General features: G+C 35.5%; 2 protein-coding genes across 2 annotated transcripts; both read right to left on the bottom strand.

Moving 5' to 3' along the window:
• Nucleotides 1-1,632: 1,632 nt before the first annotated feature.
• LOC129575917 (protein artichoke-like) lies at nucleotides 1,633-9,093 on the bottom strand. Its single transcript, XM_055460155.1, has 5 exons — nucleotides 8,605-9,093; nucleotides 7,087-8,415; nucleotides 5,440-5,572; nucleotides 1,878-2,011; nucleotides 1,633-1,731 (listed from the first exon to the last, which is right to left on the bottom strand). Exons 1-5 carry the CDS (start codon nucleotides 9,016-9,018, stop codon nucleotides 1,633-1,635), a joined length of 2,109 nt encoding a protein of 702 aa, XP_055316130.1. The 5' UTR covers nucleotides 9,019-9,093.
• Nucleotides 9,094-10,205: 1,112 nt separating this feature from the next.
• On the bottom strand, nucleotides 10,206-16,426 carry LOC129575824 (signal transducer and transcription activator-like). The gene is made up of 7 exons (XM_055459923.1): nucleotides 15,504-16,426; nucleotides 13,647-13,723; nucleotides 13,283-13,542; nucleotides 12,987-13,206; nucleotides 12,641-12,901; nucleotides 12,298-12,564; nucleotides 10,206-10,621 (listed from the first exon to the last, which is right to left on the bottom strand). Exons 1-7 carry the CDS (start codon nucleotides 16,196-16,198, stop codon nucleotides 10,608-10,610), a joined length of 1,794 nt encoding a protein of 597 aa, XP_055315898.1. The 5' UTR covers nucleotides 16,199-16,426; the 3' UTR covers nucleotides 10,206-10,607.
• Between the last annotated feature and the right edge of the window lie 1,739 nt (nucleotides 16,427-18,165).

Here is an 18,165-nt window from a genome sequence, read left to right as displayed (position 1 = left end):
TATTGGTTGATATTCGATTCATTGTGAATCTAGTTTCGATTCGATCCGGGTGCGTGCGCTTCGAATCATTCACCGGAAATGGATGGATTTATCGGTTTTAGAATGAGTAGCTCATCAATTGAGACGTTTGAATGGTGCGGAAAGTGTAATGGGGCCGTGTAGCCTTGTGCATTTCTTTGAGCATCTTCATTTTTCAAATGATTTTCAATGTAATTCAAATCGGCTTGGAAAACGTGGCAACCTTCATATCAACTAACAAGAGATAGAGATAGATCGGTGGTCCACCGAACAAACGTGGCGACGATACATGATTTACGACGCAAATCAAGTGTGGATGACTCCTCCTGACCGCGTCCACGACCATCCAAAAACGGTTCATTTCCGTCATTAACAATAGCAACGAGCGGCGGCCAAACAAACAATTAACGTTTAATTACTGAAAAACATAAATTAATGCATGCAACAGCACTGAGACCATCAGTTTAGATTTTGCTCCACACATGCGCACGCACACGTTCATAGGCTGGTTGTTTTTGGGCAAAAGCCCTAATTATGCGTCTCGCTGTTCTTAAAAACGATCATCGACATTTAAAAGACAAGATCAAGGATGAGCCGAGAGTGAGTGAGCGAGCGAGAGAGCGACAGAGATCGAGAGACACATTTTAGACGCAATTTTTTCGGCTCGTTCCGTTTCCGCGCGACACACAGAAACAAACACACCGCAGTGAAATGAAACGAAACGAAGTGAAGTGAAAGAGATCGAGAAAAAAAAATTAAATTAAATGTAATGATTACGATGTTGATATGGTGAGCAAAGCAGTGCGATATGTGTGTTACATATATGAGTGTGAGCGCGAGCGCTTCAAGCAGCTCACGCGCACGCACACACAGAGTTCACATGAGTTTATGGCGATTTTGTAAACGGTTACGAATCTGTCAGTCCTTGGTCAATAATGACACATGCCTTCAATAAATCTTTTAACTTGTACCACGTTTCGTTGTAACGAAAACAAAATATTGTGTAATTGCTCGCTGATAATATTTAAGCGAAAAAAAACGAAAAAAATATTATGCTACACAAGCGCAACCACAATTATTACGAATTGTTTTAAAACAATAACCAGATTAATGTTTTACATATACACCGCAATGAAATCGAGGGAAGGCAGAAAGAGAGAGAGACAAACAGTATGCCAATTAAACGATGTTCAAGCGAAATTCTTGGTTTTGTTCACCACTTCCTACAAATGCCTACTATTACGACCGATTGTGCGCTTGTGGCTAGGTTTTGAGCTTGACCGGCTCAAAACTAACAGCAATTTGCGGTTCAAATGATGTACAGCGTATGTACTTCGAACTCGTCTTCATTGTTCTTTTTTTGTTTTTTTGGAAATGGCAATGTCAACCCAATTACCCTTGCAATGACCATCTTTTTAACTTCTTGCTTTTTTCGACCAAAAATGTGATAATGACACATGCACAACGATTATTCTTCACCTCAAGACGTTGGCAAATTATGAAATAGATTTTAAAAAAATTATTGCTTTATCAACATTTAGTCAATTGGGGTTAATAATAAGAATTTTATCGTTGAATCGGTTTCGGTTTTTGACGACGGTTTTCTTTCTTTTGTTATCCATTCGAGTATTTTTCATTGAGATATGTTTTACTCATGTGTGGAGTTAGAACATAAATTCGAGACAAATTTGATACACTTGAGATGTATGTTTGCTGTAGATATTTTTTTATCGGCAGAACAAAAATCAAAAGGAAAAATTGTTTGGTTTATCAATCATTTGAATTCTATTTGATAATCGTGTGCATTTACGAACATTTTTTCCTGAGACTTGCGACATATTAACCATAGTTTTTTTTACATATGCTGAGTATATGCTGCAATCCAACAATTTGATTGGATTATATTTGAAGTTCAGTGTTTTCAATTTGGAATTCGTTTTAAAAGTGTCTTTTTGAATCTCTTCAATTTTATCATCACTTAAATCGAGTACTTCTAAATCGGAAAGCCCCATAAAAAAAACCGATTCTTCTTTGATTAGATTATGCGAAATGTTTAATGTTTATTGTTGATGGCTTGGGCACATTTAAAAATGTCGAATTGTGAAGTTCTTTGATTTGGTTGTGCGAAAAGTCCACATTCGTCAATTGCTTCGTGTTATCAAATAGAGAAGCGTGCACTTCCGTTAAATTATTGTAAGACACATTAAACCGTATCAATCGTTCGAAATTTGAATATAAGTAGCCTAATTTCGTATAGTTTGTAAACGAAATGTCTAACGTCTGCCCATTTCGACACCCAATTAATTTGGACCCGATTGATTCGGCAGGGCAGTTCTGAATTTAAAGCTCTTTCACTTTTAAATAATCACACACAGAAGAAAAACTATTAAATGATTCATAGCAAACAATGTGTCGTGATTCATTGTTATTGATATGAAATTCTCCATGAACATAAATACATTCTTCTTCCTGAGTATGCATCACTATTGTCAAAATTAAAATCACTGCGCAAGCTATTGAAGGTCTCATTTTGTCAAACAGGAACAGTACACGAAATTCGGCAATTCGGACCAAATATGAAATCGAAACTAAACAGGAACAGAGATGACCGAACGCACGCACAGTAGCGAATTGTAGTTGTTTTCTGCTCCGTGCGTTTACACGCACCTTCTAGAAGAATCAGTGCGCGCACTGGCTCAATTTTGCAACTATCATTTTTGGTGATTTTTCTTCTAAATCTAATATAAACATGACTCCGGCGCACTTTGGAAAAAAACTACTCGTTTTCGGTCGTGTTACAAGCACTGAGCATGTTTAACGCACCCAAATTCAGTTGCGGTGCGGCCGCTGCCCAGTCACTCGGTGCGCTTCAGTCATCTCTGAGCAGGAATCTCATTTATTGTTTCCTTTTGTATGCTCTAATTGTATATAGTAAGCCAGGCTTTCGTTTATCAATTCCAAGAGAAATTTTTGCTTGATAAATTTGTGTATATTACTTTGTAAAAATGTAAAAAGTTAAAATCTCAGTGAATCATTTAGTTCTATTTATACATTTTTTTCGCCAAATAAGGAGCTTTCTACTGAATATATTCGAAATGCTCAATTCAAGGGGGAAAGTACTAGATTTGTATAATTTAAATAATGCAATCTAGTACAAAAATAATCCCAAACAATCCTTCGGAATTCTCAATAATGCTATTCATAATATCAATAAATAATAGCGAACTATGGTCAAGTAATTTATGCTTGCGTGCATTTGAATGCCTTGAAAATCAAGTGGGTCGATAGTAGATATGAATTGGTGAGACCTAGAAGAACACAAGTTTGTCAAACGTCGTAGCAATAAAGAGAAATATATTTTACTGCAACTAACAATGGTTGAAAGAATGTATGTTCATTTTTGGCGGGTCGTCCCGGTTTTTCACGGTTTCCTCGTAACTGATTGGAGATAACAACTAGTTGTCTTCGGAAAAGTTGTAGTACTCAAGTTCTTCTATAACATTGCTGAAGACAATTATCTCTTATCTCTTATCAACTGGGCGCAAATCAGAAACATCGGCCTATGGCATGTTTTTTTTATCATCCTTCGCGTTTTCTGCGAAACTCATAGGAGATGAGTGGGAACTGTCTGAAGCAAAGTTGCGAGAGACCTCAAGCACTATAAATTTGCTGAAGACACCGAGCATCTATCTTTTATCAATTCAGCGAAAAACACGAATTTTGTTGTACAATTGCGATTTTTTGCGTTTTTCGATGAACTAATAAGAGATGACGACTTGGCGTCTTCAACAAATTTATAGTGCTTGAAGCCTTTCGCAACTTTGCTTCAGACAGTTCCCACTCATCTCCTATGAGAATAGCATTATTGAGCATTATTGAGAATTCCGAAGGATTATTCTAGGGGCAATTCACAAACTGCGAATGGTGCCAGTTGTGCGAATGGTCGAATGATAGTACGTGCATTTAGATACAAACATTTGCAAATGCTACGAATGCGTGTGAATGCGAATGGAACCATTCAATGTATTTAAATACAAGCATTCGCGAATGTTCGCAAATGGTTACGAATGGCATTGCAAATGAGTGTGCTATTCAAATGAGTAGCATTGCGAATGCACGGATCCAACCAGAACTGAACGAAATTTCAAAACACTGCAAATCCAAGTCGTTAAAATGGTAAACAGAACATTATTGAGGCTAATTTAATATAAAAATTATATCATACATTTTATTTTTAGGGCCTCGAAAAACTTTTTTCTGAATTAGTGAAATTTTCCAATAATACAATTCCAGTTGATATCAAAATAATTTTGGAAATAAGTGCGTTTGACACAGAGTCATCGCTAATGTTAATTGACCGTGAAATTATCAACGATATTGAAGAATTTGTGAACGAAAATTTGAAAAAAAACTTAAAAATACTTCGTTTAAAAAATACTGTTTTACACTGATTTTGTTTTTTATTTATGGTGGAGCGATTCAAGACATTTAGTATGGACAAAATTAATGAATTATTTGCCAGACAATATTCGTATGCCGTATCTTTCAAATAAAATTTATATTCGTTTATAAATTCGTCTATATCGCTAATGCTTTTAGAATCAATGGATAACAGAGCAGCTTCGCATTCAAATCCAGCACTTATTATGATTTTTTCTAAATTTGCCGGTAGTTTTTCGCCCAATTTCTTTTCTAATATCTGAAACACATGTGAACTCATTGCTTATGACGTTTGAGTGAACACAAGTATTCGTAGCCATTCGCGAATGTGTTAATACATTCACTATGGAGCGTCGCGCGAATGATCGCACGGCACTCCGAATACATGGCGAAACAGGCACGAATGCCTCTTGTTCTGCGAATGGCAATGGCATTCGCGAATGTGAATTGCCCCTAGGGATTATTTGGGATTATTTTTGTACTAGATTGCATTATTTGAATTATACAAATCTAGTACTTTCCCCCTTGGCTCAATTTCTTGTTCCAAAATATTTCTGATAAAATTTGATGTGTCAGTTTTTGGAATCTAAGGAATTTCCGTTGATTTCGACCATTCAACAGTTCACTGTTGCGTCACACTTCTGGCGTTTCCTTGTTCGGTTCAAATACAGTATCACGAATAGAAACGTTTCCGTTAGATTTATCGAAAAATGATTCCATTTCAGTTGTCAACAATGAACAATTTGAAGAAGAAAAAAACGAGAAATATTCCAAAGAATTGTTTTTTTAAGATTGAGGTTGAAGTGTGTCACTACTAATTGAAAACAAAAACTTCCAATCTATTCATTTCATTAATGTTTTGATCCATAATGTCACAGCAAACATTCTGAAAAAAATTAGTAATATTCTTTTTGTAAAATTAACTACTCTCTGGAAGATTTTTAATTTGGTTGAATTTGCACTGGAATCTACAAAAAATACCTAGTCGTCCATTTGAGATATGTTCACAATTGTGTTGTTGATAGTCAAAATCGGAATACAAAAGTGTTTTAACTGAAGCGATCGAATATGTTTTGAAATTGTACAATTTTTGTGACAACTTTCGGCCAACAAACTGCTAGTGAATACACATGGAATGACAAAGAATTGAGTGTGACGACGCATGTTACGAAATTGTTCTTTTTTATCAAAAAACCAAACGCAATGCACACAAGCTCGAAATGTTCGGATTATTCGTTATCATTTGTTCGTTTTCTCGCTCCATTTTGTAGATAAGTTGCTACCATAGGACATTTGATAACTTTATAATAGAAATAATTCTGATGACTGTGAATTCTAGAATGTTTTGATTCATCATATTCCTTGGATTTTAATGGCTGAAAATCCGTATTTTCTCCTGTTTTGCTTCCAAAATACTGAATCCTCCCAATTGCATAACACGAGAAATGATTGGTGAACGGAACACATCCATTATTCCACTCTACGAAAAATCTTTGGAAATGGCTAAAGACATGTAGTATAGACCTGATCGCTTCATCAAATCATTTGAAAAACAAATACAAAAAGGTCATCAAAAAAGGACATATAAAGCGACGATTGGAGCTTGTAAATTCAAGGGGTTTAATTAATTTGATGTTTCTCATCAAATTATTATCGTAAGCACTACATGGAATGTAGTTTTAATCGTAGTATGTATGCAAAGCATTTTCATATTGTTAACAATAATCAAAAAAATTTATATGATAAAATTGTATTCTTCAATTATTGTTTTAATGTTCGTTCAATGTGAATGGTCATCGTACATTATTTCACAGTAGTCAAATCTTTTTTCTCGAGTCATCTCAAAATTGAATTACATGAACATGATATTATTTCATTTTTGCAATTAGGCGCAATTGCTTCATTTGAAATAAAAAATATGGATATTAAAATGAATTAGTTTACGGTCCAAAAAAATGGCCTAAAGACTCTTAAAATTTTCTCGGGAAAAAACAACCCGGGTAGCCTACATTCCATGTAGTGCTAAAAAGAAAAATGATGAAAAAACATAGCAAATTTCTGGAAAAAAAATTGCCTCCTTTGGAAAATGAAACACACCCAATTCGTCCATTTGCTTATGTGCACAATTTGCGAAAAAGGTCCTTTTTTTATTAATACAAATCTTATAAATAATTCTAGGATAGATTTTTCTCCCTTCCTCCCTCTTCCACGTACGTTTCAATGGCGAAAGAAAAATAAAGAGCGCGCTTTCGATTCGGCCAATCTACTTGAATGAGAAGGTGAGTTTTTTTCTTTTTGGATGCGTTCGGATGTCTGACAAATACTCGCGTTGGTTTGAACTGTATCGTACGTCGATGATGTTATTAATTTTCTCAACAATCTTGGCTCGACCCGTTCAAATTGCTTTCCGAAACGAGCCGGCTATCCCGTCGCATCACGGGATCCATATTTTTGCATTCGACCATCACCAGATGGCTGAATCGAAAATTTGGACATGGTTCATGTAGATCCAACGCTGAAGAATTTCATGTTGTCCGCCTAAGAATCCTTATTTTCTCAACTCTTAAAAAGATAGAATATAAATTAATCATTGAGTCTTGAGTTGCTTACGCATGAAATGTAAATTACGTTTTGAGGTTGAGTTCCACGATCACGATTGACCAACTTGTCATAGTTTGGGTTTGCTGCTGATATTGGCATGTGATTGAGGTGGTCATAAGTTTGTTCCCGTTCTTCGATTTCGTAGTAAATATGATCTTCCGAGTTTGACTCTGGCAACGGTTGTGGCACTGGTTGTAGCTCGTCGCCATTGTCATTTCGGCGGTAAGAAACTTCCATTTGTTCGCTGTTTTTCGAAGATGATTTCCAACGAAGGAAGACAACGACGGCTACAATGATGATGATTAGCGCAGACACACCAATCTTAACTGCATACGAAACGCCATCATTGTGTTGAAATTGACTGCACCGATCTCCGATTATCTCTAGTCTTTCCCATTCTTCCTTTAACATGGATAGGTTGGTGCATTCTAAATTGTGATTTGTGATATCCAATTTGATGAGTTTTGGATAAGAATGCTTAGTAAGACCTTCCAGTTGTGTTAGATGATTTTCACCCAAATTAATTTCTTCTAAGATCCACGAATAAAATGAAGTGAAATTCAATTTTTTTAAATTGTTATTGGAGATATCAAGGTACTTCAACCACGGCCAATTTTCAAACGGTTTAAAAGTAGAAATTGATAAATTTGTACGTCGCAGTGAAAGCCGTGAAATATCCCTGGTTTTTGAAAATGTAGTTTCGTTCAATTGTCCCACATAATTCCCAGAAATATCCAGATGGTATAGATTTGATCCCAAATATTGTATGATTTCAGCTGTATTTTCGAAATCATTGTCAGCTGCGTAAAAGTAGTTTAAACTATACAAAGTTTTTGACAGTAATGTCACATTCAATCGCTTCAAATTGTTTTGTGAAATGTCTAATGCGTAGATAGATTCCATTGGATTCACATCAAAATGTTCCAAATGTGTGTGTGACAAATTTAACCATTGCAAATACTTCAAATGTGCAAATGTACTGAGATTCAATGTTCCGATGAAATTCTGAGAGAGGTCCAATGTCCGCAGATTTGACGCGAGACTGTGTATGATTTCTAGACCATTGTCAAAGTGATTTCCAGCCGCTCCGAACTCTTCCAAATTACTCAAAGTTGAAAGTAAGCTCACATTCAGTGTTGTTAAATTGTTGTGGGACATATCGAGATACTCCAGTTTGTTAAGATGCTCGAAGGGATTAGATCCAGCAGCGAATGCGAGGTTTGTTTCACTTACATTCAATCTTTCCAAACTGTCCAAATCATGAAATGCTGTCCCATTTACTTTCCCCAACATGTTTCCACTTAAATCCAACTCCCGAATCGATTCTCCCAACATATTTACTATGCCTAGCGCGGTCTGCAATCGATTTCCGCGGATACAGAGTGCGCCTAAATTTTTGAAGTTCGTCTTAAGATATCGGAGCTCAATTTTGTTGTTTGCATTTTTAAAAATTATTTCTTCTTCATTCATTGCCCATTCTATATGGTTCGCACAAGATAAATCGAAATCAGTAACTCTTTCGAATGACATGTTTATTGAAGTCACGCCATTCAGTAACTGTATAATGCCACAATCTAATCGCTTTATTGGATTATTTTTGAGGTTCAGTGTTTTTAATTTGGAATTCTTTAAAAAAGTGTCTTCTGGAATTTCCACAAATTTATTATCACTTAGGTTGAGCTCTTCTAAATCGGAAAGCCCACTAAATAAACCCGAATCTATTTTGTAGATTTGATTATGCGAAATGTTTATGGTTGATAGCTTGGGCACTTTTGAAAATGTCAATTTGTGAAGTTTTTTGATTTGGTTGTGCGAAAAGTCCACTTCCTTCAGCTGTGTTGTGTTCTCAAATAGATATTCGTGCACTTCCGTTAAATTATTGTGAGACACATTAAACCGCTTCAAGTGTTCGAAATTTAAATGTAAATAGCCCAATGTCGTATAGCTTGAAAACGACATGTCTAAGGTGCGCACATGTTGATACTCAATAAATTTGGACTCGATCCATTCGGCAGAGCAATTCTGAATTTTTAACACTTCGACAAAAGAGACATGACAATCACTGAACGTTCTTCGTTCGAAATTGTAGCAAACAACGTATCGAGATTTATAGTTGTCAATATAAATTTTTACATAAAGATCAAAAAAATCAATACAATCTTCTCGAATAGCCACCACTTTGACCAAAATCAAAATCCACACACAAGCTATAACAAACTTCATTTTGTTTAAAAGGAACCGAACACGGAATTCACCCTTTTCAGACCAAGTATAAAATTGAAACTAAGCAGGAATCTCATTTATTGTTCCCTTTTGTATATTTCCATTGTATATTTAGTAAGCAAGGCTTTCGTTTATCAATCCCAAGAGAAACTGTTGCTTGATAATTTTTAAAATGTCGCAAGCTAAGAACTCAGTGAATAATTTAGTTTTCTTCATGACACATTCCGCCATAAAAGCAGTTTTTTACAGATTTTATTCCGTAATGCCCAATTTTTCATGTTCCAAAATATTGATGATAAAATTTGATGTGGCTATTTTTGGAATCTAAGGGATTTCCGTTGATTTCGTCCATTCAACAGTTCACCGTTGCATCACACTTCTGGCGTTTCCTTCTTCAGTTCTACAGCATCAAAATAAGAAAGGTTTCCGTTGGTTTTATCAAAAAATGATTTCATTTCAGTTATCAACGACAAATAATTTCAAAGAAAAAAACGAAAATAATTTCCACGAATAAGGTTGCTCATGAAGTGTGTCACTACTTGTTAAAAACAAACACGATATTCATTTTATCATTGTTTCTATCCATTATCTTGAGATAAAAATTCTGAAAAAACAAGTAATCTTTTTACTTGTAAAATTAACTTTTCTGTATGATTTGTAATTCTGCTGAAGTTGCAATAGAATCTACAATCAATTAACAAAAAATACCTCATTGTCCATTTGAGACATGACCACAATTATTTCAATAAAACATATTGGACTAATGGAACCAGACGTCACTCACAAACATTATTATCCGATTGAATATTTTTATGCGATATTTGTGATGCGTTCACGAAGGGACACACAGAATGCACACTTGCACAGTCAGTCCGCTGTGGATATTGATATTTGTTAGCGAGTTCTGAATCGAACAAAACAAATCACATTATCCATGCAGTTATGCTGCATTTGGTGCAGAAAAATATCTGACAGTAGTTCTTTGTTTACATCGCTTTGGTGAAAACGGAAGGCATTGAACGTCATCGAAATAAAATGAGTTTTTTTATCCGTTACATTTTGTAAACTGAAATTATGAAATAAAAAGCGTTCATGCTGCCAGTGTGTGTTGAACGAATGTTTCAATGGCATTGAAGCCTTCGAAACCTTCATATTGCCTACTTTCAGGAACTTTCTCCAGCCAAATGTTAAAACCAATGATTTATTTTCGTACCAAAAGTATCGATTTATATTTAAATATTGAAATTCAACAATGAAAACTTGATCGAAATCAGTTGTTTTGCTTTGATTGTGTGTGACTTGCGTTGATTAATTCACAGTTTGGCCTAGTGCATTGATTCTATAAAAAAAGTAGAAAATAAAACGATTGAAATTATTTTCGGAATTTCGTACATGGTATTTAACATCGGCGTGACATGCTTCATACAAACGGAATTTCGTACAAGCAGCGCCCGTGTACTTCGTAGTGGAAAAAAAGTGAAGCTTGCTTGTCACCAATATTGATGTTCACGAACATCAAATTGTTTATGCGTTATTTCGCCCATTTTATGAACTGGAAATGAAAAGTTCTTCAATTTCTAGCAAATTTCACATATGAATTCATAAACACATCGAGAAAACACAACTTTTTTTCACATAAAAAGCAAAAGCAAGATGATTTTATCGTTGATGGTTGTTCGATCCTGGATCGTTTGTGATTCATTAATGATTTGCAACACATCCATTTTTGATTTCGATATTCCAACTGAATACGATGTTTTGTATTCATTAAACAATTCCATTTTGATCACAAAATAATTTTTTATTAAAATGGCTATGACGAAAAACCACGCGAACGATTGCAAACGATAGCACAAACATTAATGTCTAGGAACATCAAATACGGAAGATTAATGATTTTATCATTCAATTTCTTCCTTTGGCGTCGATTTCGCAAACAATGGGACGGTTGATTGATTTTGTCATGTCGATTTAGGCCCCAATGCTTGATGCCTTCCAAATGTTTTTCGATTACACTGCGTTTGCCCTTATTGGAATGTTGAATGGCAAAATTTAAATTATCACGGAAATTAGTTTGTCTTCTTAGACATCGGTGGTGGGCACTGGGCACTTCGTCGGTCGATTCGGGGAACATCAGCAAACCGGCAGGCTGAAAATTATTTTATGTTCGATTAAATGCGTTCGATTAATTGTTTGTCGCCAATAACAAATTATATTACATTCAAAGTTGATTTTTGAAGATATCTTTTATAAATGTATACTTAAAAATCACAATAGAGATTTTATTTGGAATGAAACAATAAAATACAAAAAAATTACCGTTTTTATTCTGGAAAAATATAAAACTTGCAGATTAGATCAACACAAAATGTTTGTTTGCTTGTATTTTTATTTATTTTGTTTTGTTGCTTCACATCGGCGAATTAATTTGACATTTGTGTCGAACTTCAAGTCAGTGTTTCCCGATGAATTCGCTTTGACAATAATGTCAATTCGAATTTGATGTTCCTAGACATTAATGTTTGTGCTATCGTTTGCAATCGTTCGCGTGGTTTTTCGTCACAGCCATTTCAATAAAAAATTATTTTCTGATCAAAATGGAATTGTTTAATGAATACAAAACATCGTATTCAGTTGGAATATCGAAATCAAAAATGGATGTGTTGCAAATCGTTGATGAATCACAAACGATCCAGGATCGAACAACCATCAACGAAAAAATCATCTTGCTTATGCTTTTTATGTGAAAAAATAGTTGTGTTTTCTCGATGTGTTTATGAATTCATATGTGAAATTTGCTAGAAATTGAAGAACTTTTTATTTCCAGTGCATAAAGTGGGCGAAATAACGCATAAACAATTTGATGTTCGTGAACATCAATATTGGTGACAAGCAAGCTTCACTTTTTTTCCACTACGAAGTACACGGGCGCTGTACCCATGTGGCTGCATGTCACGCCCATGGTATTTAACTAGGTGGTAATTAACAAATGTTGAAAATGCACCAAATACTAACTTTGTTTTCCACTATATGGGGCGGAGTTAGCACGTGGAATGGGCTCATCTTTTGTGTAATGAGGAGCGAATGCGTCATGTTTTGTTCTATTCACCGTTTGGAGAACGGTATATTGGTTGAGATCTTTCAGCAAGTCGCCGATTGTAAGTTTACGCGTTGGTTTGCTTTTCCTGATTTGTTCGAAATCACTATCAACGTATGGATCCATATGGTCAGGCACCGGAAAACCGCTCGGGTCATTCTTAACCGAAGCAACTGAGATGGCACCTGTGGTAAATGCATTTGATACATGATGTCCAAAGCATTCAATTTAAATTAAGAGATAAAACGATAAGCTATTTACCGAGCTGACTATCAGAGAATCGAAGTAAAAATGTGCCGGGTGCACAATTGCGAAGCTTTTCCCACGCTTCATCTTTACTAATGAAGCCTTCGATGAGTCCAGCTCCCCATTCTTCCCTGAGATATAATCGCACCAGTTTCGTAACATCGTGGAACCAAGCAAAAAATGTAAAATCTTGGCTTTTTGCTTTGCCAAATTCATTCCATGAGACCGGACGGTCGGTTGACACAGTGGATGGATTAGTTTTGAACAACTTTTTGTCTATCGACGAAAATCGGAAATATATTTGATAAAAAATTCGAAAAGGTATCAAGGTTTTGCAAAAAGCAATCCAAATGATAGTTACACAAGTAATTCGTGTGTTGTTCAGTCAAGCTGTGGCCCGTTTGATAGTAGAATCTTGTGAATAGAACCATTTTCACATGTGACCATGGCACACTTTCGGGAACGTCGAACGGATCTCGGCCAATTTCAAAGAACGAATTGTCCCATGTGATGGTTGCCCAACCGTCTGCATCTTGACTTACGTTCGTTGTGACCGTGACTGGCAACGATGTTGTCCAAATCTAATGAATATTTAATCGTTTTTCGTCAGTAATAATGTGAGTCCAATGTTCTTCAAGTTTATAAAAGTAAATTTACATCAATTAGATTTGGATGGCCTTTAATCGTTAATGTGCAGTGGAATCGTAGTGCAAATTTATCATCCATCACATCTTTCTTTTTGATCCGCTTGATTTTCAACTTTAAATCCTTCAAATTGCACTCCAAACTCAGCAACTGCGATTCAAATGCCGTGTCTGTGTATCTGATTTCTGCCCATTTCTCATCGAACGAAGTTAATTGTTGCTTGTTTTCTTCTTGCTCTTTATGGTGCTGGTGCTGTGTTTTCACTTGCGACTCTGTACAACAATTGAAATCAATGAAAAATTTGATGATTTGAATTTCAAACGTTCAAATTTTGAAAGGAAAAATCTTACGGCGAAAAACACCATTCAAAACTCACCGGATACAACCCACACCAATGGATTGCTAATGGATGCAATGTATCTGGTTAAAAGAACACGCACGATCGCCTCAAATCTGTGAATTGAATAATTCAAACGATTTTCTTCATATAGATAAACCAATCTGATCCATTTTTATCCTAATGCTGCTCGCGAACCGAATTCGAACAGTTCGAGTTCAATTTTTGTGTTCGTGTTCGTTGGAGATCGGTTCGAACTGTTCGAAAAGAAAATTGTTCGTGATCACCTTTAATCAAAAGGCACGCACAGTACATAAGAGCCAATGCAAAAGTCAATTGATGCGCATAAGTAGCGCCACCTCTAATGATTACGGAGATGTTGAGAAAAAGAAGAAGAAGTAGACATTGATTCATTTACATGGCAATAATGGCAATCAGTAGAGATGGTGCTCATGTGCCGATCATATCACTGTTACAACCCTTCGCCTTTAATGCTACCCAAAGGCCAATTATGAGTTTGCAGTGGACAAAGACATCTTTTCTGTTTGGCTGCCATTGAGTGACACAAATGTTCACTTCAATACATACAGTAGTGTACGTCGTACACATTGAACGAGTTTTATTCAATCAACATTCTTGATTATACATCACTCAAGGGGAAACTACTACTACCGCATAATTCATATAGTACAACACCAATTCTGATAAATTCCAAAAAAATTCTGCGCAATTTAAAACAATTCCAATTAATTCCGATGTTTCTAAGTCAAATTTGATGATGATCAACTTCAAAAATTGCAAATATAGGGTCATTTAGCATCTCAAAGGAATGCTTAAGCGCATAGATGTTCAATCTTATCGAAATAACTTCAGATAGGGCGTTTTTAATTGTACATAGGTCTCACTTCCAATTCAATATTTCACTTCAAATAGGTAAAGGCTTTATGATACATAAAATATTTTCAAAATAGAAAACAGAGCTAGAATTGAGTCTTGTAGATCAAACCAAGTCCAATATGTTCTGGAAGTAAAAATCTTCAATATGCATTCAAATGAATGGTAAATGTCCGTATATTTGCGATATTTTAAGTTGATCATCACCAAATTTGACAAAGGAACATCGGAATTGATTGGAATTGTTTTGAATTGCGCAGAATTTTTTGGAATTTTTCAGAATTTGTGTTGTACTAGATTGTATTAATACGAATTACGCGGTAGTAGTAGTTTCCACCTTGATATCACTCGTTAGCAGCGATAGACACAAGCTTTCTTTGCTCAATGCAATGCAATGCAAATGCACCATATTTATTGCATACAAACTAGCAAATACAAAATATTTAGCGTAATGAAATTATCTCGTAGCAAAGTCTGTCTAAATGCATCATACAAGCATCTTTTTTCCATTTATATTAGCTATTTTGAGCGGCGTTTTTTCGCGTGCGAATCACACTATTCTGATAACGATTGCAAACACTTTTTTTATTCAATTTCCTTTGGGAATGTTGTTTCCCTCAATTGATAACGATCAAGTGAGACGATTCGAATTCGGTTTTTGTTTGTTATGAATTTGTTTTTGAACTTGTTATATTTTTCTATTTCGATTAAGATGTTAAATGTATATTACAAGGATTTGCTTCCCATATTTTGTAGATTGGACATTATTATCGACGGTCAAATTGAAATAATCTCGATTAGGCTACGTCTGTGATGAATGAACACATTCTTTTATCTTTGAGAAAAGAGACCGAAGTATGGATTTTAACTTACGAAAATAGGGCAACCAAACCAATATACGATATGCGGGAATATTTTCTTTTTGTTCTCTTTGAATTTCTTACATCATTCACCATAATCTACCTGAATACAATAGAAAAAAAAAAGAAATTCCACACTTACTGTACATTTGAATGAATGACTTGTGGTGGCTGTTCGACCACAACAAAACTCGACAATAGCAGTTTTTGTTGTATAAAAGCGATTTCATTTGCAAGAGTATCGACATCCGTTCTTCCAGCGTGACATTCACGCATTACGCTCACCAATGAATGCGTATACCAAACATAATCGAATAATTGTTCGAAATGTGTTTGAATTTGGTAAAGTTCGATTTTAAGCTTTTCCAGCGTCTGGATCATACTCTGTGTCCTGGGACCACCTTCGCCATAGAGAAACATGATTTGATTATGTTTCCATCTGCCCAATAGTTTGTCGATGAGAATATGCTGTGCCTCGTTGAAAAATCCAACGACGAATTGTAGTCTAGTCAAGATATTTTTACAATTTTGTTCCATTATCAACCAAATTTCCCTGGCTTTTTCCACGCAAGCACTTTGTTCCAGCTCAACATTACGCATGGTCGACTCCATACTCAAGTTTTGGATATGGTGTGAATAGTCGATGTACAGCTTGTTATTCCATGCATGTTCAGTTTGGTACTTGTTAGCCGTGTCGTTATTACGATAATCATTGACAATCGGTGATATTTGCTCAATTTTCGATTCGAATTCACGCAGTTCAATCCTCTGCACGGTCATAACCAATTGTTCGTTGCATTGTTCTTCACTTGACATTAACTCGCAGAATGATACCATGTTTGCGATGAAGGAAATTCGTAGAAAAAGAGAAGGAACACCGAAAGAAACTGAGCACTGTTTGAAAATTGCTGGAATATAATCGAAACGCGCCTATTCATCAAACAAATGATGATTGAATTCAGTTCACAAATCAAAAGAGCACTCAATTTTCTAACGAATCTACGAGATGTGATTCAAGAGCAGATCTGAACACGTTACTGTCAATACGAAAAATGAATTGGACACATCAGATGCATCTCGATCGAAAGTTCGCATCTTTTACTTGCATTGCATTGCCGAGTCTGCGACATTACGCACCATTGCTGATTCACTAGCTGATTAAGCAAAATGATAAGCACGTCGTTCATAAACAACGCTTGCACGTAAATAACACTTCCGTGAAATGTTTGGATTTTCGCAAAAACATCATCATAATCGGGTGCGGTCAAAACGGTGATTTAGTTCTTCTTTTTTTTTCCACAAAATGGAATTCCCTTTCGGAATTGAAAGAGTCAACGACCGCACGACGAATCATATCGAACTCGAATATACGGCCGGCGTTTTCCAAACAAACATGTCATTATGTTGAAAGTGACATCAAATTTAACGCAAAAAAATTAATCCATGGCACAATTTTCAATTTTTTTTATTGGGTTTTGTTTCCATCCGTTGAAAATTGTATGGAATAAAAATCATGGAATAAAACTATGGAATAAAAATCATTGACAAGGTAAGTGATCACTAACGGAAGTACACTGTTCCGTGGCATTGAAACCTTTGAAACTTGTATTGCCTACTTTCGAGAGCTTTTTGTCAAGGCATTTGTAATGATATTGAAAATTTATGGTTCAAATCTCTGGTTTGAAGCAATCCAGCGATCTCAATTTGAAAAGAGTGTGTACCAACAAAGTGCTCTCACCTCATAACAGCAGAAATATCTTACCTTTTCGATAGAGAATTTGGATTCGCGTCTGAAATGTTTTTTTTTAACGCATTCATGGTGCATAATTGTCATTATTATCAGAAATCTACCTTAGTATGATTGAGATACAACGTAAATCTTTGCTAATATTGAAAATTTGGCGGTATGAATGCGTTAAAACAACTCTTCAGTCGCCTAAGTAAGCAGTTTAAGCTCATGTTCTGACTGCTCAGCAGCAAAATTACACTCTCTGTGACAAAGTAAAGACAAATTTTGCTTCGAATTTGATAGCATATCCAAGAAGTCGCGCCCAAAAAGTCAATCTCTTGATGTAACTCATAGTGAACCACCTCTTAAAATTCATTTTTTGAATTGTCTAATTTGCCACTTTTGCTTAATTTTCGAAGAAGAATCGATTTATGATTAAATAACCTCGTGCAGCTTGGCGTCATTTCCTCCACTTCCATATGTTTGCAATGATGTTTGAACTTTGACAAGCAAGCTTCTACAATACAAATTAAATGCGAGTGGAGACGCCACAAAAATGACTCCAAAATCGTCGATGAATGATCGAACTACTTTGATTCAAATTTATACGACCTTAGTGTCAGATCCGGGGCGTTATGTCCAGTGTCCAACACTGCAAAAAAATATGATTGTTCCAAATCAAAATCAGCAAATGACGGCTATATATTTTGGTGTGAGTTTGAGTCTAAACCTTAGCATTGCACGCATCCATTGTCCAAATTTTCGACCAGATGCCAAACAAAAAAACAAGTATCGTTGTAATTTTCAATTTCTTTAGACTATAGTATAATTGAGAATGTGACAGCGCAATTAAATCAATTTCGGTTATTTTTGTCTAACTTATTTCCTTATCACACAACGTATTTTCGTTATCGATTACCGTAATTGTGTGGGAGCATGTATGTGGCCATTTAGATTCGTTATTATCAACACAGCAAAGCACTTCAGAGCAAAATAAATAAATAAATCATATAAGAACAAATCCAACAAATCCGGTGATCTGCATATACGCAAACGCCTTACGTTTTGTTGTTTG

Source organism: Sitodiplosis mosellana, unplaced genomic scaffold, assembly GCF_009176505.1.
Source record: "Sitodiplosis mosellana isolate CC-2019 unplaced genomic scaffold, AAFC_SMos_1.0 Smas_scaffold_6170, whole genome shotgun sequence".
Taxonomy (NCBI): domain Eukaryota; kingdom Metazoa; phylum Arthropoda; class Insecta; order Diptera; family Cecidomyiidae; genus Sitodiplosis; species Sitodiplosis mosellana.
Note: the sequence above shows the minus strand (reverse complement) of the source record. Positions and strands in the feature narration are given on the sequence as shown.

Excerpts from the sequence above, each read along its gene's own strand:
- LOC129575917 (XM_055460155.1), bottom strand. The coding sequence starts at position 9,018 with ATGTCGTTTTCAAGCTATACGACATTGGGCTATTTACATTTAAATTTC. Across the intron at positions 2,012-5,439 it reads TATCTCAAATGGACGACTAG|AAGTACTCGATTTAAGTGAT; the intron begins GTATTTTTTGTA and ends TTTCCGATTTAG. Across the intron at positions 1,732-1,877 it reads GCAGCATATACTCAGCATAT|CAAACATACATCTCAAGTGT; the intron begins GTAAAAAAAACT and ends AAATATCTACAG.
- LOC129575824 (XM_055459923.1), bottom strand. The coding sequence starts at position 16,198 with ATGGTATCATTCTGCGAGTTAATGTCAAGTGAAGAACAATGCAACGAA. Across the intron at positions 12,902-12,986 it reads ACAACACACGAATTACTTGT|ACAAAAAGTTGTTCAAAACT; the intron begins GTAACTATCATT and ends TTTCGTCGATAG. Across the intron at positions 12,565-12,640 it reads ATTCTCTGATAGTCAGCTCG|GTGCCATCTCAGTTGCTTCG; the intron begins GTAAATAGCTTA and ends CATTTACCACAG.